This window comes from Tachysurus fulvidraco, chromosome 19 (genome assembly GCF_022655615.1).
Source record: "Tachysurus fulvidraco isolate hzauxx_2018 chromosome 19, HZAU_PFXX_2.0, whole genome shotgun sequence".
Classification (NCBI taxonomy): domain Eukaryota; kingdom Metazoa; phylum Chordata; class Actinopteri; order Siluriformes; family Bagridae; genus Tachysurus; species Tachysurus fulvidraco.
The window spans coordinates 17639578-17666235 of NC_062536.1; the positions used below are offsets into that span (position 1 = coordinate 17639578).

A 26658-nucleotide genomic window follows, 5' to 3' on the forward strand; every position below is an offset into this window, starting at 1 on the left:
TCTTTCTTTCTTTCTTTCTTTCTTTCTTTCTTTCTTTCTTTCTTTCTTTCTTTCTTTCTTTCTTTCTTTCTTTCTTTCTGTCACTGTACATTTGTAAGCCACTGCATTTGCATCACGCTGCCATATTTCTGCCAAAAGCTTTTCTCTTCATTTGGACATTTGGACATTGGCCAGTCCCAAAGCGCCTCAGTGTTGCAGTTACTCTGTACATTACAGCACTGAGTGCAAATGTTTATACACCCACATGATAAATGAAATATTCTGCAACAACAACATTTGCATCAAAAAGCTTGGAATCGAAAGAAAAAGGAATACGTTTATATTGTCTCCAGGGGCAAAGATTGTTCAGAAATCTGGCAGAGATGTAACAGATAATGATGAACGATACAATAATGGTGCACGGAGACTATGTAAAAGAGTTTGTCATACAATTTTTTTTGTTTCTTGACAACGCAGGAACATCTTTACCAGCTAAAATTTGTTACGCTGTCCCTTTTAACCGTCGATTCTTTTTATTTTATTTGCTTTGTCTGAGACTACGCATGATCCTTTATACTTCACTTTTTTTATATTAGCTCAAATCATCACTCATGTCTTTCTTTAACCTTTTCTGTTAGAGAGCGCAACAGTAATAGTGGAGACAGTGCATTTCTATTATAATGCAAATTTAATGACAGACTTTGCAATAACCGGGTTGTGTAATCTATTGTGGCGAGACCATTAACAGTGATGTCTTTCATTTGAGAAGTTGTTCTCTGCTGCCAAACAATTTACACTCGGTTTTGTTTTTTTTTTCCTTTGGAGAAGAGACTCAGTGAATCCTCCAGGCTTTTGAACTCAAGTGCACAAAGTGAAGACACTTCATCACTTTAATGCTTTTGCTTTAAGTCACTTTAAGTCACAAACATGACTGTTAAAGGTCTGAGAAAAGGGGATTTGGTAACACTCTTGGCTGTTAAATTTGTGCTGTTTATAAGTAGTTTTACCTTATTCTTGTTTATTCTTCATATTCTATATTGAATTATATTGAATATCTTGTTTATTCCTCATATTCTATATTGAAATTTATCTTGTCTTATTGTCTTGTTTTTTCTTTAGATCATTTATACATTTTTTTACTTTTTATTTTGTCTTTATTATTATTATTATTATTATTATTATTATTATTATTATTATTATTATTATTATTAGTAGTAGTAGTAGTAGTAGTAGTAGTAGTGTTGTTGTTGTTGTTATTATTATTATTGTTGTTGTTAATAATAATAATAATAATAATAATAATAATAATAATAATAATAATAATAATAACAACACTAATAATAATAATAATTTATCTATTTATTTATTTATTTATTTGTTTGTTTGTTTGTTTGTTTGTTTGTTTTTAATTTTATTTCTTGCCATATTTTGTTAGCCCTTTCTTGTATATTTTGACTGATTTATTTATTTATTTTTCCTTATATTTTGTCTGTTTTGCTGCAATTTTCTTTATTTTCTTCCTTTTTTTGGGGGGGGGGGTAATGTGTGTGGGTACATTTATGTATATATTAATGAACAATTTTCATGCGTTTAATAATAGTAATATCTCGAGACACAGTGTGTGTGTGTGTGTGTGTGTGTGTGTGTGTGTGTGTGTGTGTGTGTGTGTGTGTGTGTGTGTGTGTGTGTGTGTGTAGTACATGCTAGTGTAAAATTCATGCTCCTGCACATTTGAGTCCACGTCTGAGCATGACAACCAATTTCACACCTAGAGGGATAATCCTTTATAAAGTAGAGAAATGCTGTTATGTAGAACCAGCTGACATTTAGAGACTGGGGGAAGATCTGAAGGAACCCTGTATCCGTCGAGCCGTGGGTCAAACCGCACTTTTCTCAGTGTCGGACAGACGTTATAAAGCGGTTTCTATCCCTTAAGCACAGATCACAGCCACGCCTGCACCAAACATTGCTACTTTAGGATCAGATCCTGAAAGAAAGAGGTGTGTTCAAGCCCAAATAACTTCGACATAGGGCTGATGTGTAACCTCTTATCTCCTGCTTTAGGTATCTTTGAGTTGTTAATCCTGGAATGGAGCCTGCTGGATGAGAACATGTGGCCTTACATGCAGGAACAGGACTGACTTTCACTGGTATGTCAGCCTCAGTTCTCTGTTGCTAAACTGTCATGGCAACTTCGGATAGTATCAGCGTCGCTCTGTAAATCAATGAACGGGAGACAGGAAGCCTGAAACACACTGCTGGGATAAATACAGACTCTGAGACGAACAGATCAACAGTTTTGTCTGTTTACTTTTCTTAAAGATGTTCCGTTTCCATCAAAGTATTAGTTTTCTTTTTTTAGTAGCTATAAAGCTGCATTACTGATGTACACACTGACATTTAATATCATGCTGTAATAAAACATTTATATGCGCTGTTATAGAAAAATAATCCACAGCAGGGTTGTGAGAAATTATTTTCCTATATTAACGCGTCACACGTCGCTTTTATTCTAAATAATATCACGCGAAATTTGACAAAACAACAAAGCGTGACATGTTACTGAAAAAATAAGCTCATGAATAAACACAGAACACATTTAATTGTCTTTTGAAAAAAAAAAGAACATTATTCTATTTTTTAAATACTTTCTTTTTTTGGTAAAATTTTTCTTGGATTTTTGTTGCCTTCTCTTCCTCTCTCTCTCTCTCTCTCTCTCTCTCTCTCTCTCTCTCTCTCTCTCTCTCTCTTTACTTTTTAATGTCTTTTCTTTTTTTCACTTTTTTCTTGTCTTTTTTTGTTTAACCTTTCTTGTCCTTTTTGGTATTTTTTTTCCTGTCTTTTTTTTTTCTTGTTTGTTTTTCTTTTCTTTTTGTTGCCTTTTTTCTCTTTTTTTATTTTAATTCATTTTTTTAATGTCTTTTCTCTTCTTTCACTTTTTTTGTTTTTTTTGTTTGTTTAACCTTTCTTGTCTTTTTTGGTAATTTTTTCTCTTGTCCATTTATTTAACTTTATATTTTTCCCTTGTTTTTTTTGTTTGTTTGTTTGTTTGTTTGTTTGTTTGTTTAATTTTTCTTGTCTTTTTCTTTTTACACTGTTTAAAAACATCACGTATTAAAAGCAACTAAATGAAATCGCAGTGTGTAAAACACACATTGTGACATAATACACACTGAATACACATATAACCCTGATAATCATCATCACTCTTTTTCTTTCCTCTCTTTCTTTCTGTTTCTGCTCACTTCTTTTCACACACTTTCTGCCTCTATGTCAGATAAAAGGAGGAAAAAGTCACAGCTGAATAAAGCGAACCTGAGCATCGCGCTGAAGATCGGGCCTGCTGGAGGAGAGATAAGATAACGCAAGAGGAACGACTGATCGAGGAGAAGAGAGAGAGAGAGAGAGAGAGAGAGAGAGAGAGAGAGAGAGATGATGGATCATTTGTATTTGTGGATCTTGATCTTGTCTCTTTCTCTCTCCTATCAGAGTGTGTCTGCACAAGCTGAAGGTACGAGGCTGATTCTCGAGATGCTCGTGAGATTCTCTGTGTTTACTCAGAGCGCCGCATTTATTTAACAGATGACGACTAAAGGACGACACGTTCGCTTTCGAATAAGCCTTTTTACATCACGGGCGTATCTGAATGGTATTTCTGAATAAGTCTTTCTTTAATAAAAAATCGTCTATTTAATATACAGTGTGCCACCTGAGCTCTAGAGGTAGATATTGTAGTGCTGTTTTACACGGACATCTGCACGTCTTCTGTAATTTTACGGGTCTGATACGTCTAACCGAATCCCTCTTCCGCTGTAAATCATCTACAAACGTTTCATCCTGTCTTTCTGATGGAATATACAGTATAGGAGAAAGTTCACATCGTGTCTGTAAAGGGCCTATGAACGCTTTGAAGTTTTCACCTTACAGTACACGGTGTGTGTGTGTGTGTGTGTGTGTGTGTGTGTGTGTGTACTGTATGTGCAGTCTTCATTACAGAAGATACGGTATGAGGTGAGATTACTAACACTTATCCGTGCCCTAAAGTGCACTCATTTTACACGTCCTACTCTATATGCAAGATTCAGGACATATACCATGACTGACAGGTACAGTATGTGAAAAGAACGCCAGGGTGCCTGAGCGGTGCAAAGCTTCCTCTCTGTCACAGAGAATGTTTGATTTCCGGTGATGCCACAGCTAAGAGAACAAAACTGGCTGTGCCAATGTTTCTAACCTGTCACTCAAGGCGACGCTAACGATCGCAGATGTCTGAGTCTGCAGAAGAGGTCGAAAGCGTTCAGCCAGACTGTGATGTAGCGTGAGCAACACTTAGAAAACATGCAGTTGTCAGGCTTCACGTGTCTCCGAGGCAGCGTGTGCTAGCATTGACCCTATTCTGGTTGCTAGCTGTCGTATGATTGGGCAGAGATAGCTAGGTAGAAACGGGAAGATTTCCGCTGCTTTAACTAGCCGGATCAGCAGGAACTTTATCGACAACAACGTACAGTAGGGAAAGAATTTAATTATAAAAGAAACCACTCAAAGAAACCAGGAACCACAGGGAGTAGAAATGGTTTACTATTCGATTAAGTTCTTGGGATGAACTTCAAGATATTGCAGCTTTTCATGCCTCCTCGTCGGTCCTTGTCTTAGAATATAACTCAGCTCCATGACTCTCGAGTACGTTTAACACCGAACCATCAAAAACACTCATTATTCACACTATAAGTGTCAGCTAACTAAATACAGCTCGCAAAACAACGTGAGCCGAGATGAAAGATTTCCAATTTTTTATTATTCTTATGTAGTTATGTAACACATTATTAGTGGCGAAGCTGTGAAAGAATTCTTCCATGAAGAATTTATATCCTTGATAAATTTAGACTATATAAATTTAGCGATAATAACGACGATGTGATGGTTCTGTAGTATCAGCTGTACTCTTCTTCATGCTGTTATTTCATCTATCCGAAAGAAGACGTCTTCACAGGTCCACCAGAAAGACACACATAAGTACCTTCACATCCACTCTCACATTCTCTGATGAGCTCCTTCTCCTTCTACATACTAACGACTCCCCCGACTCCCACCTTCTCCTCGTTCCCTTAACGAAGCTGTTCAGTGATGGAGGAGCCTTGACCCTGGAGGACACAAATTCATGGAATCCTGCCAGTTTCCCTCAGACTGAAGAAGCTGCTCGGATGAGCGGTGAAACTTTTTAATCTAACTGGAAAGATGTCCAGTCGACATGACTCCTCTTTCCGGTAACTGCGACTGGATGACAGAGAAAACAAACGAGAAAACAAAGCAAATGATTTCTATAGGGGTCACGGTGGCTTAGTGGTTAGCACGTTTGCCTCACACCTTCAGGGTTGGGGGTTCGGTTCCCGCCTCCACATTGTGTGTGTGAAGTTTGCATGTTCTCCCTGTGCCTCGGGGGTTTCCTCCGGGTACTCCGGTTTCCTCCCCGGTCCAAAGACATGCATGGTAGGTTGATTGGCATCTCTGGAAAAATGTCCGTAGTGTGTGAGTGTGTGAGTGAATGAGAGAGTGTGTGCCCTGCGATGGGTTGGTACTCCGTCCAGGGTGTATCCTGCCTCGATGCCCGATGACGCCCGAGACAGGCACAGGCTCCCCGTGACCCGAGAAGTTCAGATAAGCGGTAGAAAATGAGTGAGTGAGTGATTTCTATATACAGCTTTTGTTTCTATAGTAACAATATACACAGGGTCTTCAATAGCAAATGTGTAATACAGACATTTTTAACTATTTTTTGGAAGGAGACTCCAGTGTTAGACTCGACAGAAGAACTCACGCGAGATGGAAATCGACGGAAAACTACTTTAGGAGAACTCTATTTTTATAAACCACTTTTAATAAATCTAAGTTTCTGTCTCGAACAAATAAATATCAAACCATAATATCAGATACAGTGGGGCTCGAAAGTTTGGGCACCCCAGGTAAAAATTTGTATTAATGTGCATAAAGAAGCCAAGAAAAAATGGAAAAATCTCCAAAAGGCATCAAATTACAGATTAGACATTCTCATAATATGTCAAAAAAAAGTTAGATTTTATTTCCATCATTTACACTTTCAAAGTAACAGAAAACAAAAGAATGGCATCTGCAAAAGTTTGGGCACCCTGCTGAGTTTATAGCATGCACTGCTCCCTTTGGCAAGTATCACAGCTTGTAAACGCTTTTTTTTGCCCACACTTTAAAGCCCCACTGTACGTCCAACCGCACGTCATACAACCAAGTTGGACTGGACTTCTACTGATAGGCTGAGCGATTTTAATCAAATGTAATCTTTCCCTGAGGCGCCGTGTGAGTTAATTAAACGTCAGTAATCCCCACACCAAGCTGTACACGTCACAGTGGCTTCTCCTCAACACTGGCAGCTCATATACCGCAACTGTGAGCTGTGCTTCGCTGGATGAAAATTCTGCCTTCACCCGTCACCTCTGTATTATATTACCGTCATCCTCGCCGCCGATCCCCAGAGAGACACGATGGTCGATTTAGGTTCCCTTTGCTCTCCATTTGGATTTCTTATATTTGGATTATTTATGTTTCAGTCTCGTGTCGAAGGACGCTGGTAGAAAGGAAGCACGTCAGGATACGTAGCTAGATTTATCGGTCTGAAAAGAAGAAGAAGAAGAAGAAAGATTCAGGATTCGTATCCATCTGCTTTTCACCTGCATGCACAGACAGTCAGAGACAGATAACATCTGTCTGCTTGAACTGATTTTCCGCTTCGTCTGTTCTTAACCCGTCCTCTGGCTGGACCTGTCTGAATCTATAACGCGGCCTGCAGCATTATGCGCATGTCACATCCTCACGTTCAGCACGCATACATTAGTCACACACTTCTGTAACCTCTCTAAACATAAATATGAAAGTATAGATATTACACCGGCAGCTAACCGAGACCGAGGCCTAATGTATTTTGGAGAACACGCGATTAGTCTAAACGCTATAGTTGAGAATAGATGTGCCGCCATACTGTATGCCTCCTCTGGAAAGATAGACGATCGTAGGTGTAATGTACCGTCCCTTTCAAAGGAAATGCAGATAAGGATTTGTACTATAGGAGAAGTAATGAGTGTAGCAGCTGTGAATATGAACCTCTTCTTCTTAGGGGATGAACTATATAATCTCTATAATCTCTTATTGGAATTGTTTCACATGTTTATTTCGACACCGAGACGTAAAACCGTTCATACATCAGTGTGTTTAAATTCTCACACACGACTACAGGTTAATATTAACGCACTCATTGTAAAACGTGTCTATAGTCACAGGTTTATTGTTTTTCTCTGTGACAGTGAAAGTTTCTTGAAAATCTTCAAGACACACTTTCTGGGTTCTTTCAGTAAAATGACAAAAAGAGAGAGAGAGAGAGAGAGAGAGAGAGACTGACGAAGGGAGGACTGTATATCGTACACTAGGGACTAACTTGTTTCTCAGATATTCGACAGAATTCAGTCTATAAACCGGTAACCATTTATACAACAGTTAGTTCCAGTCCGCTAAGTCGGTTGGCCGTTACGAGAGCGTTTATATGCGCTACAATCACGCTGGGACATTTTTTTATATGTTTTCGCCACATAAAATTCCACTTCTTAGTTGGAAACGGTTACTGCGGTACAATTAGCGTCGTCGTCGGCGGACGTATAGAACGTTTAAATTAAAATATAAAAACTGGTCAGATGAAAATGAAAAGGAAGGAGGGACAGTGATTTTAGGAAAAGAAGGAAACACCTTTAAAGGGAATGTACAAATCATCAGGGTGTTCCTCGTTAGTATAGTGGACAGTATCTCTGCCTGTCACGCGGAAGACCAGGGTTCGATTACTCGACGGTGAGTCTGCTTTTAGGGGCAGTGGTGGCTCAAGTGGTTAAGGCTCTGGGTTGTTGATTGGAGGGTCGGAGTTCAAGCCTCTGCACTGCCAAGCTGCCACAGTTGGGCCCTTGAGTAAGGCCCTCAACCCACCCTGCTCCAGGGGCACTGTATCATAGCTGCCCCTGTAGTCTGACCCCACTTCCACTGTGCTGTAATATATATGTATCGATAATAAAGGCTTCTATCATGAGCTAGCTAGACGGTCAGAACACGCTACGTGCTATTAGCCGACATGCTACAAAGCGAGCGTGTGTCTTTTTCAGGATCTGTGGTATATGTATGTGGAAGAACACGTTCTGGTTTGTAGTGTGTTATTTCTCTATTTCTCTGCTATGTGTAGATTATACAACTGAGTCTGGTTGGTCAGAGGGATCATTAAACGAACACAAGCTCAGCGTAGCGTAGCTGAAAATATCAGGTTTGTATTAATACACCGGTTCTAATGGTAACAGACTCACACACAGTTTTGTGGGCGTTCCATAGGAATTGTGCATTTTTTAGAAAAAAGGTGTGTAATTATTGACACGCCGATGCATTTATTTTTGGAAGGTCTCCAATGTGACCACTTTCTAACAGTCAGACATAAAGCAGGAACCTTTTTTCTAAAGGAGTCTGAACTTTTTGCATTCTTTTATTTACATCTGTGTTTAAAATTCTGCCGTAAGTCCTGGAGGTAATTTGTGCTGCAGTAAAACGCAAGCTGTCCAGACCCTTTATAATTTATCCGTGAGGCTTACAGCTGGTTTAAAACAGAACCGAGTAGAAACGAACGTTATTGATCGTTGCTCTGTTGTAACCTCGTAAGAACAACAATTAGCATTCTAATGTTGTTATACCTGAACACACAGACCATCACTCATTGTCTTAGGGCACTTTATCATGTGTCTTTGGATTTTAGATCATATCCTGTTACTGATCCTTACATGGACTGGTGAAATCCTTAAGTAAACCCTTCTGGGATTAGTCGTTCCTCCTAAAGCTCTTTGCACTTGATCAGGGCAGGTTTTGTGTGCAACTGGGTGTAATTTCTACAAATCAGTGGCATACTGTATTCCTTCCTATGATCAGCCTGGACTGTTATATAAATCGCATATTAAAGAAGCGGTTTGTAATTTTAGAGCCCTCTAGTGCCTGTAAGCGATGTATAGTTATATCACATGATAAAAACCTGCACACTTTGTGTGTTTCCTTGAATTTAGTAACTGGGTCAGAAATATAAGCAAACGATCGAGGTTCATTGCAGTATACTGTTCTTCACAGTGTCAGAGTTTTTCAATGTATTTAATGTGACTTTTACTTAGGGTCCGCCTCCTTCTTCCTCTTATCCTCCTCCTCGTTTTCTACTTCTTCTTCTTCTTCTTTTTGTCCGTCAACTCTTCCTTTTCCTGCTCCTTTTCCTCTCATCCTCTTCCTCCTCCGCCTCCTCGTTTTTCCTCTCCTCCTCCTCCTCCTTCATCCTCTTCTTCTCCTCCTTCTTCCTCTTCTCCTCTTTCTCCTCCTCCTCCTTCTACTTTTTCCTCCTCTCCATCTCCTTCTTTCACTCCTCCTCCTCCTCCTCCTCCCTCTCTTTCTCCTATCCCTTCTTCTTCCTTTACTTCTCCTCCTTCTTTTCACCTCAGTGTTTCTGCCTGCCAGCTCCAGGATTCCAAGTCCAATCTAAGTAATTGGGGTGACTTCCAAATTACTTAGATCCAAGTCTAGAAACTACACCTTTAAGACAACTTATTTTAGGGTTATCTTAAACTTTTTTAGGTTTGGAATCAAAGGTGTGTATATAATATTTCCCTCCAATCCCCAGCAACAATTCTGCCTAAATTCTACTTAGGATGTATGTAATTTTCTGAGGTCATACTGCCATCTAGTGTTAATATTGAAGAATACCACGGTTTAATTTCATATTGTTGGAATTCAATTATGAATAATTAGCAAACAATAACAGCCAGGTGGTAACTAATACAGTCATTAAAAGCACAATAACATGAGTATTATGGCACAGATATTTATAATGACACTCTACGGTACTTAGAAATGACTTTGTCTTGTATGACCACCGATTACCGAGTGGTGATGTGTCGTGTGTCTTGCACTGTGGATTCTAGCGGTGCTCTTTTTCTTCATCCCTGTGTAAATAGGATGCCGGTAAATCTGCCGTGACTTCGTAGCTTTCTGAAATGAAAATTTATTGACACATGGTCGTGTTTGTTCCCTGTCAGAGTGCCGCACAGCCTTGCCCGCGGACATCGTGTTCTTGGTGGACGAGTCGTGGTCAGTGGGTCCTTCCAGCTTCAGCCAGATTAAAGAGTTCATTGCTGACATTATCCGATCCTTCCAGAGCAGCGTGATAGGATCCGAAGGCGTCCGCTTCGGGGTCACTTTATATGCAGATGTTCCAAGGTACAGTATAGTCATTCCATCACATTCCTCTACACATAATGTGTATTAACAGCATGACAGAGTTAATCCGGGTGTTGCCTAGTGGTACGATGTGTTCTTTGCCTGTACGTAGCCCTGGGTTCAGTCACTGGCATCTTCACTGATAGTTTTGAGCCTCAAAGGCTAATGGATAAGACTCTGGTCTCCTAAACCAGGGATTGTAAGTTTGAACATGGATCGAACCCATAATCTGCCTGCTTAATGCCTCAAACCCAAAAAATAGCCAATATTCCACAGGTTTAATGATTAAGTCTTGGGGGTGTTTATGATGCAGTAACGCCAGGCTGTGCTCTGACCCCAAATGCCTAATTAGCTGAGGTAAACAAGGAAAATAATTTACCTCTATCGTAAAGTATATATGAGAAATAAAGGCTTCGTGTTCATCTTCATCTTCTAGGACCTGGGAATCGTAAAACTCTTTTAGTTCCACTGGCCGTTGAAGGTTATATCATTCGGATGCCTCTTTTATCCTGATAAATTCTTAAATCACTGCGTGATCCAATGAGGATTTTGATATTCCATTGAAGCAACTGATTTTTTTCTTCTTCTTGCATTCAAAGCCCATGAATGTTCAGAAACCGTGATGCCTCCAAGGCCTTTCTTAGTTGTTCGGAGGGGGAAAAAATCCCATAGTCAGCCACTTTGAAATCACCTTCTCGGGCTTTAATAAGGAATATGGGTTAAGAATTTGTAAGAAGCTTTCTGTGGGGCTGAAAAGGAAAGGAAAACAACAACAGTCCTGAAGGTGTACTATAATAGACAAGAGGTACATAAGGGACTATACACCAGTGTAGCGTGTAAACATTTATTAATATACTTAAATAAAAATGTGCTCTTTTTCTCTAGTTTATCGTTTGGCATCGAAAACTGACAATCCACATAGCATCTGTGCATCTCTGATTGTTCTTCATCCTCGGCTACATCACTACAGTTTAGAATTAGTCTGAAATAAAGATGTACAAGGGCTTAGTGGTTAGCATGTTCGCCTCACACCTCCAGGGTTGGGGGTTCGATTCCCACCTCCACCTTGTGTGTGTGGAGTTTGCATGTTCTCCCCGTGCCTCGGGGGTTTCCTCCGGGTACTCCGGTTTCCTCCCCCGGTCCAAAGACATGCATGGTAGGTTGATTGGCATCTCTGGAAAATTGTCCGTAGTGTGTGAGTGTGTGAGTGAATGACAGAGTGTGTGATGGGTTGGCACTCCATCCAGGGTGTATCCTGCCTCGATGCCCGATGACGCCTGAGATCCCGAGAAGTTCGGATAAGCAGTAGAAAATGAATGAATGAGTGAGAGATGTACGAGCCTTTTAGTTTGTATCTGCCTCCTGTAATATTTTCTGATGAACGATGTAAACGTATCGCATGTTAACGAACATGGTGTCGCTCGAAGACGCAAACCTCTCGATTCGAACAGAGAAAAAAAACAAATAATACACCTTTAATAACTGTCTGGATTTGTATCTGCTTTTATGACAAGTTATGAATCATTCCTTTAAATTTGCTGGTATCTTTACATAAAGCTTAAACTCTAGCCACTCGGTGTTACGTGAACTAAACCCTAAACCTATTTCACCTTGAATTTTATACTATAAAAGGAAACATGTGACTGAACTCTAATACATGTACTGACTGTATGTTTGGTTAATGTTACCGTTAAAGTGTTGGTGTGTACAGGATTATATTTAGAGCATGTCGGTGCATTTCTGTTGTCAGGATGCGGGTCGCTCTGACCGACTACTCCACCCTGGAGGAGATCTTAAACGTGGTGGAGGAGCTGCTGTACGAAGGAGGAGGCAGTCGGACAGGCACGGCCCTCGAGTTCCTCGTGGAGTCTGTCTTTAGTCCGTCTATTGTCCGGGAAAACACTCCGAAGGTGTGATAACAGATACGTTTTTCTATTTTAATTGACCTGACCGACTACCATGGATTCTGTACTGTTTACTACTAAGAGACAGGACAGATAACTTGCTAGCTAGAGTAAGCTCTATCTCATATATCTCTAATATCTTTAAATTGACACACACCCCTTTGCATGCGGTTTTAGATTAATATCCAAGCTTTAATGTTAGGACACCGCCGCACTGAAACGAGAACTTCATTAGGTTTTCAGACCGTGTACAGCTTCTGGTCCTGCAGAGACGAGCACCTGATGTGCAAATGAGGCAGCAGGCAAAGGAGAGGTTTGCAGTAATTAACTGCAGAGATATCGGCTTTTATTTAAAATCGTTCCACATACATGCGCGTGTGCGCCAAGGCGTAATGCCGTTCGGTGAATTTTGATGAACTCGACCCTCTGCTTCAGGTGAACATAATAAAAATGCAGTCATGCTTTCATAATGACAAATAATGGATTCTGTCTGAGGCAGAGCTTACATGTTCGTGCTTGTTATGGATTTCAGCGGCGGATCTATAAAATGCACATAATATGTTAGATCTTTATATTACATTCCCTTAAATAACCTTATTAACTGTGTTAGGTAAAGACCGAAACTAATCAACAGGGCGGTGCGGTGATGTTTTATTCCTTTTATACCGTAACAATCTGCCAGCCATTGCATTTTTAAACTGTTTATAATTATATTTAATGCTTTGGAGCTCCAAAACTAGAGCTTTACCTGATTCTCTTAGAAAGCTCTTACACTGGATGTTAAATAAACATCTCCTTACAGAAAACTTCACCAGATATTACACGCTAACGTATCACAACGAGTACACCGAAATAAACCGTTATATGTATATACACTGTTAAAAAAATCCAAGCTTTCTGACCAATCAGAATTGAGAACCCGTTACTGTGCCGCAATTAACATTAACAAATAAAAATAGATACGATGGAACATTCGACATGTTGATTATCAGCTAAATTCTCATTTATTCCTCAAATATTCACGTTTAAAGGTATAAATATTGGCACCCACAGTTCGCTCAAATTTGTTTTTAGCGACAATTAGCGTTAATGAATTAACGCTTGATTTGTTAGGTTCATATTTTTTCTCATAGACGTATAAAGATGGGTTTATTCTGAAATTAATTCATTTCCAATGACTAATATTGTGTCAATGTGGTAGAATATGCTAATTTAGATAACCGTAATTGAACCTGTTTAGAGTGACCAGGATAAAGCCGATATCCAACACTATAGATCTTCTCTGATTTCAGATCGCAGTGCTCATCACAAACGGCAGATCGGATGACGTGATCGACGGAGCGGTTAAAGCACTGGCGGAGAGTGGCATCTCTCTTTTCGCAGTAGGTAAGCAGCAACCTGTTCTTGATAACATGGGGGTTAGTCATTAAATCCATCAATACGCTGTGTATCAGCAGTCAAGAAGGTGTTGATGCAGCTTTCGTTGGTCAGCCTTGACTCCTTTACCGCTTGGCCCAGTCTCGATGCCCAGAGCATAGACATAATTACAGCTCATTAGAGAGCGACCGGCTAATTGCTGCGATTTCTCATCAGGCGTGTGTCCTTTTCCCCCCTCTGATGTTCTGACACTCAGACTCTCTAATCAGTCTGCCCCGGAGAGACCTGAATAAATCAGCTTGGCTCCCACACCTACACCGGTGCTCCACACATCCACACAGCGCTGCGAACTCTTTTCAGCTGAAAGTAACTAAAAAGTCACTAGAAGTTGCTGCGCGACGTCAAAGGCTAATTTGCATATTCATAAATCTCTGATCATTTGCATGTCAGAAGAACGAAGATTTTCAGTAGAACAGAACAGAACTAGATTAGAAAAGAGATTTATTTCATTAGTTCTGTCCAGAGGTGGGAGTGTCACACGTGTGCAAGTCACAAGTCATGCATGTCAAGTCAAAGTCGAGTCGAGTCTTTTTTTAATATTTGTCAAGCAAGTCTGTAGTCTCAAATTTGTGACTGAAGTCTGACTCGAGTCGAGTCCCCATCTCTGAGTCATTTAACTCAAGTCTGTGTCAAGTCTCAAGTCATGAATGTCAAGTCAAAGTCGAGTCGAGTCTTTTTTAATATTTGTCAAGCAAGTCTCAAGTCTCAAATTTGTGACTTAAGTCTGACTTGAGTCGAGTCCCCATCTCTGAGTCATTTAACTCAAGTCTGTGTCAAGTCTCAAGTCATGAATGTCAAGTCAAAGTCGAGTCGAGTCTTTTTTAATATTTGTCAAGCAAGTCTCAAGTCTCAAATTTGCGACTTAAGTCTGACTCGAGTCGAGACGAGTCCCGCATCTCTGAGTCATTTAACTCAAGTCTGAGTCAAGTCTCAAGTCATGAATGTCAAGTCAAAGTCGAGTCGAGTCTTTTTTGATATTTGTCAAGCAAGTCTCAAGTCTCAAATTTGCGACTTAAGTCTGACTCGAGTCGAGTCCCCATCTCTGAGTCATTTAACTCAAGTCTGTGTCAAGTCTCAAGTCATGAATGTCAAGTCAAAGTCAAGTCGAGTCTTTTTTTAATATTTGTCAAGCAAGTCACAGGTCTCAAATTTGTGACAAGTCTGACTCGAGTCAAGTCATATGACTCGAGGCCCACATCTCTGGTTTTGTGATAATAGTATGTTGTTGTAGTACCTACATATTTAACTCAACACCATAATAGAGTGACTTCAGTGCTTTTGGAAATAATTGAAATAATTTTGGAAATAAAATCTAGGACTTTTATTAGATGTCTTTAAATACATCACATACATGAAATAACATACAATTGTAAATGAATTATAACCTAAGAAATAGCAACAAATGTGTGTGTGTGTGTGTGTGTGTGTGTGTGTGTGTGTGTGTGTGTGTGTGTGTGTGTGTGTGTGTTACTCAGGTGTGAGGAACGCTGATCCGGAGGAGCTGAGGAGAATAGTGAGCAAGCCTCATGAGGAGCACCTGATGCTCAGCCCTGATTCGTCCTACCTGGAGAACCTGCTGCCCAAAATTTCCCGCAGAGTGTGTTTCACTGCCTCCGAACCTCCTCGACCTGTTAAACACACGCATCCGGGTGAGACTCACAACACGAACACGCTCATGAGAGCAGACACAGCCTGAACCTAGCTTCGCTCGAGTAGAAACGAATCTCACGCCATCTGTTGGCTCTCGTCTTTCTTTCTCTTTATCAATCCAATCACTCTTTCTCTCGCTGTGTGATAGCGACGGAGAAGGTGGTCGGCCCCAGGGACGTGCAGGTCAGCGAGCTGAGCTACAACTCTCTGCAGCTCTCCTGGAGTCAGGCAACTGGAGACGTGACAGGTTACAGGCTGCTGATCGCTCCTGTGTCTCCGAAGGGCCATCTGCTCCCGATAAAACCCAGACAGGTGAGAACTACATGCCAGCAGAGCCACACACACACACACACACACACACACACACACACACACACACACACACACACACACACACACACACACACAGCATGCTACTCATACACTCACACCTGCCTTTTTGGCCGTATTCAGTTTCTTTCAGTCAGCTTTTAAATTAAGATAAGATAAAGTTTTATTAATCCTGTATGACGAAGTTATCCCTGTACCTCAGATCGATTTGAAGGCAGATGTGGGAAATACCAAAGTAACAGGGTTGACCCCGAAGACCGAGTACTCTCTTACCATCTACGCCATCTACCCCGGACTTATCGGAGAATCCTCCACCGTAACCGTAGAGACGGGTAAGTGTTAATATGGAAATATTAAGTGTAAAGTATTAATGTCAATGTTAGAATTCTAGGTAAAGTCATCGTCTGGTTAACTAACCCGAATTTTATTTTTATTTATTCGAAAGCCGAGTAACTCGACACGTAAGAACAACCAATTTCATATCTTCACACTTTTGACCAAAATAGAATGACGATGCCGATCATCTTGCTTCAAATCTAGTAGAAATAGTGACCCTGGAGCACAGAAGGTCGGGGGCCTTACTCAAGGGCCCAGTAGTAGTGGCTTGATGGTGTTGGGGCTTAAACACCAACCTTTAGATCAACAACCCAGGACCTTAACCAACTGAGCCATCTCCATACATAAAACGTCATCATATCGAGGACTATATACTGTACATTTCTCTTTCTTATATCCAGCACCTTCTTTTAAAGCGTCTGATTATGTAGATCGTCTGCCGTACGGATCCCCGTGAACCAGCTGTTACTATAGAAACGATATGAATGAGCGCATTTATATAAATCTGTGTTGCGGGGGGGCTCGCACGTTCACCTCATACCTCCTGGATCGGGGTTCGTTTCCCGCCTCCGCCTCGTGTGTGTGGAGTTTGCATGTTCTCCCCGTGCCTCGGGGGTTTCCTCCGGGTACTCCGGTTTCCTCCCCCGGTCCAAAGACATGCATGGTAGGTTGATTGGCATCTCTGGAAAATTGTCTGTAGTGTGTGATTGTGTGAGTGAATGAAAGTGTGTGTGTGCCCTGTGATGGGTTGGCACTCCGTCCAGGGTGTATCCTGCCTCGATGCCCGATGACGCCTGAGATAGGCACAGGCTCCCCGTGACCCGAGGTAGTTCGGATAAGCGGTAGAAAATGAGTGAATGAATGAATGTGATTTGCTGCTGTCAGGAACGAATCAACACCTTCTGAATAGTGTTCTATCTTATAGCTTGATTTGATGTACCGTTAGTTCTAACACACGAATTCACATGAATCTTTTGCAGTTCCTGTACCACCGGTGGCAAACTTCCGTTTGATCGAGGAAGGGCTGTTCTCCTTGCGCTTGGCCTGGACGTCTCCGCTCGGCCAAGTGGACACCTACAAAATCTTCATCCCGAGATGTGAGCAGAGGAAGTGTTTACATTGTTCTCCTTATAATGTCTATAATAATATTCATACGATAACATGTCTACACATAATCTCTCTTTTTTCCTTATCCCAGCCGACAGACCCGGGATGATCTATGAGCAGATGCTGCAGGGCGATGTCTCCTCTCACGTGATCGATAGCTTAGAGGAGGATAAGACGTACACGGTTAGCATCTACGCCATTTACCCCGAAGGACCCAGCGAGACTGTGTCTGTCATCGGGAGAACATGTACGAATTAATTTTTTGTCTCATATTTCTTTTATTCCAGCCTTACAAACTTTTAATAAATACCCTCATTTGTGTCATTACTGAATAATTTATACCTGGTACACACATTTATGAATATGTCGCACCGATATAAAGTCCAGAGTCAGTTCCGTAAATCGATTTCCCATCTAAAAGCATCCGATCCGTTCGAGGTCCAGCATCAGTCTTTCTTTCTCGGGTACTTTGAGTACTCGGCTTATCCGAACTTTTCGGGTCACGGGGAGCCTGTGCCTATCTCAGGCGTCATCGGGCATCGAGGAAGGATACACCCTGGACGGAGTGCCAACCCATCACAGGGCTGATTCCTTTCAGTCAACATCAATTTTATTATGTAAAGTCATCATCAATCATTCAATAGACATAAACTAAGACGTATATAAAACACCCAAAGTGCTATATTCTCTTCATAATAAGGCTCCGCCTTCTTCTCCTCTTGTTTTTCCTTCGGTTCATACTGACCCACATGTCCCAATTTATACAGAATCAACACCGCTCACATTCAGGTTCGACACCTCTTCTGGTGCATCGAGTCGTATTCGGTATACGTCAGACCGGCTCACATTCTACTGCAGTCAGGGAAAAGCTCCCAAAGCAGTCACATGTGTTATACAAGTGGGACTTACAGTAATTACACATTCGTGTCACTCCAGTGTCACCCAAATGAGGATGAGGTTCACTTTAGAGTTCTTCCTCTTCCATCTAAGGGAGTTTGTCCTCACCGCAGTCACCTCAGACTTGTTCATTAGAGATAAATACAAACACATTTAAATATTAGTCTAATATTAATCTTTGTATTATAATTAATCTTTATATAAAATGACTTGTATTTCTTGTATGTTCTTAATAATATGTTAGATCTTAAATACGATCTTAAATAACCTTATTAACTGTGTTAGGTAAAGACCAAAACACTTTAAGGCGTGTTGTTATCAGAAACTAATCAACAGGGTGGTGAGGTGATGTTTTATTCCTTTTATACCACAACAGTCAGTTCTCATGTTCTTTAAAGCTGCTTTGAGACAACGTCCATCGTTAAAATTCTAATCGAATTGAAAATTGAACTTAAACGAACCAAACATTTGAGTCAGGACATGAAAGTCAACAAGAATGATTCATTCAATAAAAAAAAAAAAACTTTAATCTGCAAAATGCAAGATCTCTATCAATAACCGACGCAGCACATCTCTGTAATAGTAAATAAGAGTAAATAATGTAAAAAAAACATTAGCTTTTTTTTTTTTTTTTTTTTTTTTTTTCTTTTTTTTATCTCTATACGAGTGTAAACATCAAAATAATATTTAGACCTTGAATTGCAAAAAAAGTTTTTAAAAAAATAAATAAATATTTTTTTATTTTTTAAGTTTTATTTGAGTTTTCTGATGATAAAAATCATCTTGTTTTGCTTCTGCCGAGGTTTATTTTCCTCTGAAATTAAATATCTGTAGTTGTTTTTATTTCTATTTCTTCAGTTACCACAAGATGGCACTATAGTAGAGGATAATATTTATTTACACAACTCGTTCTCGAGTGTGTAAAATACACTTCTACACTTACCGTGATTGTATTTGCTCTGTACATCACTCTGTAGTCAGTGTCTCAGCTTGTCTCGGTACATTTGTGTACACCAGACTCCATCAGGTTAATCAGTCTGTAGTCAGTGTCTCAGCTTGTCTCGGTACATTTGTGTACACCAGACTCCATCAGGTTAATCAGTCTGTAGTCAGTGTCTCAGCTTGTCTCGGTACATTTGTGTACACCAGACTCCATCAGGTTAATCAGTCTGTAGTCAGTGTCTCAGCTTGTCTCGGTACATTTGTGTACACCAGACTCCATCAGGTTAATCAGTCTGTAGTCAGTGTCTCAGCTTGTCTCGGTACATTTGTGTACACCAGACTCCATCAGGTTAATCAGTCTGTAGTCAGTGTCTCAGCTTGTCTCGGTACATTTGTGTACACCAGACTCCATCAGGTTAATCAGTCTGTAGTCAGTGTCTCAGCTTGTCTCGGTACATTTGTGTACACCAGACTCCATCAGGTTAATCAGTCTGTAGTCAGTGTCTCAGCTTGTCTCGGTACATTTGTGTACACCAGACTCCATCAGGTTAATCAGTCTGTAGTCAGTGTCTCAGCTTGTCTCGGTACATTTGTGTACACCAGACTCCATCAGGTTAATCAGTCTGTAGTCAGTGTCTCAGCTTGTCTCGGTACATTTGTGTACACCAGACTCCATCAGGTTAATCAGTCTGTAGTCAGTGTCTCAGCTTGTCTCGGTACATTTGTGTACACCAGACTCCATCAGGTTAATCAGTCTGGCAGTTCACAAAAGTGGCTGTTTAAACAAAATAAGTACAGCATGGTACCGAGCTGGAACTGCCGAGTGTTGTACGAGTATAAATGTATATTTTTGCATGATAATTATATTTTTAGAAATATACAAAGCCCAGAAATGATCCTGCTGTTAGCGTAATATTCGCTCATGAATGTAAAATGCACAACAGACTGAACAAGTCTTCATAATTTGGGGAAATTAATTAACTAGTTCATTCTAATTCATTTTAATTCCAAAACATTCCCCTACGTGATCGATGTTTCTTTGTAAACACACTGACTCCTTTTCCTGATCCAGACATGAGAATTAATTCGATACGTCCTTCTTTTGTCTTAGTCGTCAGAGATGGGGGACTCGAGTCATATGACTTGACTCGAGTCAGACTTAAGTCGCAAATTTGAGACTTGAGACTTGCTTGACAGATATTAAAAAAGACTTGACTTGACTTTGGCTTGATATTCATGACTTGAGACTTGACATGGACTTGAGTTAAATGACTCAGAGATTGGGGACTCGAGTTATTTGACTTGACTCGAGTCAGACTTAAGTCGCAAATTTTGAGACTTGAGACTTGCTTGACAAATATAAAAAAAGACTCGACTTGACTTTGACATTCATGACTTGAGACTTGAGACTTGCTTGACACATAGAAAAAAAGACTAGACTTGACTTTGACTTGATATTCATGACTTGAGACTTACTTGCGACTTGCACGTGTGACTTACTCCCACCTCTGTTAGCCGTACTTAAGGTTTATCTGCATTATAACATCTGTAATATAAACCAAGTACTGAGGATGTAAAATTTAGGTTTGCTTTATTAAAAGCGATCTATAGAATGTGTTTCGTGCTGAAAACGTCTTTTTCCGTTTGGTGTGTTGCAGTGAAGCTGGTCCCTGTTCATCAACTGTTGGCTGATAACGCCACGACGGACACGGTGCAGACTCGCTGGCTCTCGGTGAGAGGAGCGTCAGGCTACAGACTCACCTGGGCATCCTCAGGTATTCACACGGTATTCATCCTCAGACACTCACCCACATCTCTGGAGTGAATAAACACTGAGCTAGAAGTTTTTTAGATGTGTTCTGTCCAGAGGTGGGAGTAAGTCACACGTGTGCAAGTCACAAGTAAGCCTCAAGTCATGAATGTCAAGTCAAAGTCGAGTCGAGTCTTTTTTAATATTTGTCAAGCAAGTCTCAAATTCGCAACTTAAGTCTGACTCGAGTCAAGTCGAGTCCCCCATCTCTGAGTCATTTATCTCAAGTCCGAGTCAAGTCTCAAGTCATGAATGTCAAGTCAAAGTCGAGTCTTTTTTTAATATTTGTCAAGCAAGTCTCAAGTCTCAAAGTCTCAAGTCTAACTCGAGTCAACTCATATGACTCGAGTCCCCCATCTCACGGTTCTGTCTTTATGTCTCTGGGGCTTTTTACACCTGGTCACTTCATGTGTTTTCTGTGATCAGATAGCTATCTGATGGTAAAAAGACCAGGTCTAAATGCCCTCCGAAACATTTTGGAGACGGATATAAATCCGATGGTACAAACCCCTTCAGGAGGAGGTCTGGGACGCGTTTCAGATGAAACTGGACAGGTGTAAATGAATGTGGTTGTTCAAGTCACATACGTCAGCGCTATACTCCTCCCAAACGGAAGTACGTCACTCGCAGGTGACTCGCGAGTCGTGCATCGCGCCAGAAACAGATATGTTTTCCCACCAGCGCTGCTCCGATCTTTCACCCAGGCGTCTCGTTGGGTCTTAAAATGCGCTGCTGCCACCAGTGAAAATACAGCAAACAGTAAATGCTGTTTTTTTGTAGCAACCGCATATACCAAAGTGTGTTCCATTTCAATTACCCCGGAAATGAGGTAAAATATATTAGCATTTTGGGCGGGAGTAGAAAGATCGGATCGATATCCTAATGTAAATGGAACAGTTTTAACAAATCAGATAGCTATCGGATCAGAGACAACACAGGAAGTGATGTGTAAAAAGGCTCTCTGAGACGGTCGGAGCGATCCCGGACGATCCGATAACGTATATATTCATGGCCGAGTTTTGAACTAATTCATCTTTCTATTTAATGCAATTCATGATCATGGATCTTTACAAGAGCTCCTGGAACTTCTAGCTGCTAGCATTAATAATCCACAGCCATATTTTAGACCAGCTTTCAAGGATTATCGTATTGTTTATATACTGTAGATTATTTTTGAAAAGTGTGAAAGTCAATAACTAAAAGTCGTTTTATATTTAACTCCCAATCCATTTTCCATATCATATCGATCACGAGCTTATCTCAGAACCTCACACTTGGTTGGATTCATGGATGGTTTCCATCCACAGCTTATTTTTTCCTCTCCCTTTATCTCCTGATAATAAGACCTTTCCTTGCCGCTGAAAACATTTTCCTCAAAGCGCTAACAGACGTCTTTTTAAGGAAAGGTTCGATAGAATGTTTCCCTTTGGTCCTTCCTGTCTGTGGTGATGGATGAGTAAGAGATTTTAGATGTGGTCAGATTAGATACCCAGAACATTTAGATTTTTTTTTTCCAGTTTGAGTTTATTGCCCATTGTTGCTCGTTCTCTTAAAGAGTGCCAATAATTGTAGTCATGACTCTATGATTTTTTTAAATGTTTTTCCAGAGGGTCACATTGAAAGTGTCAACCTTGGAGGGAAATATCAGTTCTACATGATTCAGGGTCTTCAAACCGGAACCGAGTACACTATCAGCATCAACCCTGTGTTCGTGGATGTAGAAGGACCGGTGACGTCTACCAAAGTCAAGACATGTGAGTGACCTAAAAGGAAAGATATTTGTTTGTTTGTTTGTTTGTTTTTTGCTTCCTCCCACCACCAAAAAAACACACAATTAGGTAGATTAACTAGACTATATTGCCTTTTAGTGTGTCTGGGACTCTGGACTCTGAATCTAGCTCCACCCTGATCTCCGTAAAGTGCTGAGTGAAGCTGTACGAATGATCGAAGTAATCAGAATTAAACCGTGTGTGTGTGTGTGTGTGTGTGTGTGTGTGTGTGTGTGTGTGTGTGTGGGTCAGTGGAGAGTAGTGTGGTACAGACTCTGAGGGCCACTGCGGTAAGCACCAGCAGCGCTTTGACTTCATGGAACGCTGTTTCAGGAGCCACAGGGTACAGGTTGGCCTGGGGTCCCACTGCAGGTAACACACACACACACACACACACACACACACACACACACACACACACACACAAACACACACACACACACACACACAGAAACCTAACAAGAGGTTATTTTGTTTTTCCTCGGCTCTTTATACTTCCTATATCTTTCATCGTGTTAGCGTTTTATCATTTTCATCTTCTCGACTTTCTTATATTCTTCTCTGCTGAGCTCTGAGCTGTTTGTGACATTGTTGAGGCATTTGTGGGCAAGTTCAATGACTCATGCTGTCATTGTGCTAAAAAGTTTATGTGTGTGCCTACACACACACACACACACACACACACACGAGCTGGATGTCACCTTGATTTCCACTCTGAAAGCAGAGGCTTTGAAAGAGGCTGATGTTGCTGTTGGGCTGCACATGAAACGAGCAACCTGTGGATTTGGCGTAATGAAGGGAAGCGTGATGACTCACAGCTACGACTCACAGCTACGGCTCACAGCTACGGCTCACAGCTACGGGGCTGAAACAGAGATGAGTTTAAATCACAGAACAGAACAGAAGTGGTGTTGAAAAGAAAAGTGAAAAGATTAGGGAAGAGTTTTTCTGACATCTCTTTATTTTTAATGACTGTGTTTAAATACCAATATGCCTTAATTCAAATTTTAATATCTTTCTCTCTCTCTCTCTCTCTCTCTCTCTCTCTCTCTGTCTCTCTCTCTCTCTCTCTCTCTGTCTCTCGCTCTCTTTCTCTCTGTTATACCTCGCTACTCTATACTGTTCCTATTTGAGTGGAAGTTTTAGTGTGTGTGTGTGTGTGTGTGTGTGTGTGTGTGTGTGTGTGTGTGTGTGTGTGTGTGTGTGTGTGTGTGTGTTACAGAATTTGCTGGAAGAGATCGACCCAGGCAGCTAGCTCTGAATAGAAGCATGACAGAGTATTTACTAAAAAATCTGGTCCATGACACAGAGTACGTCATTTCCCTTTACGTCCTGTTTGGCCCTGTGGTGGGCCCCGGCATCACCGCCACCTTCAGGACATGTAAGTCCACGCTAAATACACACTCATAAAGGGACGCATACCGATATCCATACCGATACTGTACGTTTTTGTTTATCTGAGCTAGGATGGTCGACCGGTTTGCTCAGAGAGGTACAGTGGGGCTTGAAAGTTTGGGCACCCCAGGTAAAAATATGTATTAATGTGCATAAAAGAAAAGATGGAAAAGACTCTGTCAAGAAATGATGGAAAAAATCTCCAAAAGGCATCAAATTACAGTTTAAACATTCTTATAATTTGTCAAACAAAAGTTAAATTTCATTTCCATCATTTACACTTTTAAAATAACAGAAATCTAAAAAAATGGCGTCTGCAAAAGTTTGGGCACCCTGCAGAGTTAATACCTTGTACTGCCCCCTTTGGCAAGTATTAAAGCTTGTAAACGCTTTTTGTAGCCAGCCAAAAGTCTTTCAATTCTTGTTTGAGATCTTCGCCCATTCTTCCTTACAAAAGTCTTCCAGTTCTTTGAGATTTCTGGGCTGTCTGTCACGCACTGCTCTTATAAGGTCTATCCATAGATTTTTCAATTATGTTATGAGTTCAGGAGATTGTGAAGGCAAATTTTGTCAAATTTTTACCTGGGGTGCCCAAACGTTCGATCCCAACTGTATCAGTGATCATCGCCATTAGGACATCGTCATTACTCAGTTTTATTGATCAGGTCTGCTTGCTTTCTTGCTGATACCGAGCTCGGGTCGGCGAATCACGGAAAAAGTCAACGTAAACAGAGCTGAATAAAAATGTTCCTGAATCAGTCATCGGTCTGAAGACAAATCAAATACATGAAGCATCTTTCTTAATCATTACAGACTTAAGAAATAAAATAAAATAAACTAAATGACTCACTTTGAAGATTGTACACCGTACCAAAAAAACGAATCATTTGTTTACAGTAAACATTACAGTAATAATTGTTTATTGCATTTCATTGGCTCTGTACATGTACATTACACGATGACAATAAAGTTGAATCTAATCTAAAGATATTTGATAATACCTTTGTAGCCCAAATAGAAATGTAGGAGCTCAGAATAATATGCAGGGTTGACATAGTCATAGCCAGGCCAGACTTTTTCAGTATGATACCGGATAAAACATACATATACAAACACTGTCTCTGCCCCAGAGGCTCTACTCTGCCTTCTGTCTTTGCACTGCATGACACAGTTGGAAGAAATCAGTCCTCATTAATAACCCGAAGGTCTCCATGAAACACAACTTAAACTTCAGGGCTATCAATCGGTCCATTTAGGAAGCATAAGGGATTGTGTATCAGTTTCACCCGCTTTGGTGCAAATGATAGCGACAGGTGCACTGGAAATGCAACAGCAAGACGACCCACCAAACAGGGATTGGTGTTCCAGATGGTGGACAATTGCTCTCTCGGGTAGTTCAGTTCCTTCAGGATGGCACGTCCATATGTACCGTCGCTATGAGGCTTGGTGTGTCTAACAGCACATTTTCAAGAGCATAGAGGAGATTGGCCGTTACATGAAGAGAGCTGGACAGGGTTGTAGAAGGGCAAAGACAAGGAAGAAGGAAGAACAGGAAGATCACTGCCAGAGCCTTCAAAAATGACCTCCAGTACACAACTGGTCTGTATGTGTCAGAAACCGACTCCATGAGGGCCCGACATCCTAAAGTTAGCCCTGTACTCACAGCCTAGCACCATGTAGTTCAACTGGCATTTGCCAGAGAACACCAGAATCACCAGGTCAAATATTGGCACAGTATTCTCTTCACAGATGAGAGGAGGCTCACAATAGGCACATGTGGCAGAGAGTCTGCTGATGCTGTGGGGAATGTTATGCTGCCTGCAGCATCGTCCAGCAGGACCGGTTTGGCCATGGGTCAGTGATGGTCTGCAGATGAATAACCTTGGAGGTTTCCGCAGACGTCCATGTCGGTGTAGTGGACCAATGACCTTATGCTGGTGGAGTGGACCCTAGGTTCCTCCTGATCCAAAACAATGCCCGTCCTCATGTGGCCAGAGTGTGTCTGCAGTTTCTAGATGACAAAGGCATCGACTAGTCCTCACATTCCCCAGATTGAAAACCTCTGGGATGTTATGTATCAGAGCATCCAAGTAGCATCACAGATGGTCCAGGAGCTCATTACTGCCGTTCTCCATGTGCCTCAGGATGTCGTCAGTGTATACAGGTTGGCCATACACACTACTGACTTACGTTATCCGTCATTACAGTTGGTCAGACAGTATTTTTTAATTTTTGACCTTGATTTTTGGTGCGATTTTGAATCCAGCCCTCAATTCATCCCTTATCAACCTCAGCTGATGATTTTGGTTTCCATTGTCGCATCATTTTTGAATTATACATCGTCTATAAGTGGAGATTTTCAACTTGAATATTCCTTCATTGAGGTCTAAAGTGTGTGTTTTCCCTTAATTCTTTTCAGCAGTGTTTTATATCTTATATACCCATAACTCCGACTTGTGAAACAGTGGTTTATTTAACTTTTTCTTTTTCCAAAAAAAAAAAAAAAACCCTACGACATTCAAACATTTGTCACCAGTAACCAACAACCTACAAAAATAAATTACAAAAAAAAAAAAAAAAGGTTGATGTAGAATGTAGAGCAATAACAGTTGTCACAGAAGATAAGCCAGTGGGACTGTTTCTGCCATGAAATAATAGTTTTTAGGCCACCGTTATTATGACGCAAATCTAAATTTGGTGGCCTGACTCATAACCGGAAACAGCTAAAAGTTGGAGAGGTGAAACAAAAATGCCTTCACATACAGCAGGGTGTATTTACTCTGGCAACACAATAGAAAGATGC

The 26658-nt window shown here is 40.8% G+C and overlaps 1 protein-coding gene across 9 annotated transcripts in view; it reads left to right on the top strand.

The window, feature by feature from the left end:
• Nucleotides 1-26658, top strand: part of col7a1l (collagen type VII alpha 1-like) — a 116717-nt gene that overhangs the window by 19064 nt on the left and 70995 nt on the right. For all 9 annotated transcript variants that reach the window (XR_007138698.1, XR_007138699.1, XM_027160394.2 and 6 more), the window contains exons 2-15: nt 2044-2129; nt 3257-3490; nt 10098-10278; nt 12029-12188; nt 13475-13568; nt 15095-15268; nt 15418-15581; nt 15802-15931; nt 16916-17032; nt 17134-17289; nt 20540-20656; nt 22299-22445; nt 22713-22832; nt 23683-23841. Coding sequence is in view for 7 of the 9 variants with exons in the window: in XM_027160394.2 (XP_027016195.2) it covers nt 3412-3490; nt 10098-10278; nt 12029-12188; nt 13475-13568; nt 15095-15268; nt 15418-15581; nt 15802-15931; nt 16916-17032; nt 17134-17289; nt 20540-20656; nt 22299-22445; nt 22713-22832; nt 23683-23841 (1798 nt within the window). In the remaining 2 variants the exon portion in view is untranslated. The remainder of the gene's footprint in view (nt 1-2043; nt 2130-3256; nt 3491-10097; nt 10279-12028; nt 12189-13474; nt 13569-15094; nt 15269-15417; nt 15582-15801; nt 15932-16915; nt 17033-17133; nt 17290-20539; nt 20657-22298; nt 22446-22712; nt 22833-23682; nt 23842-26658) is intronic.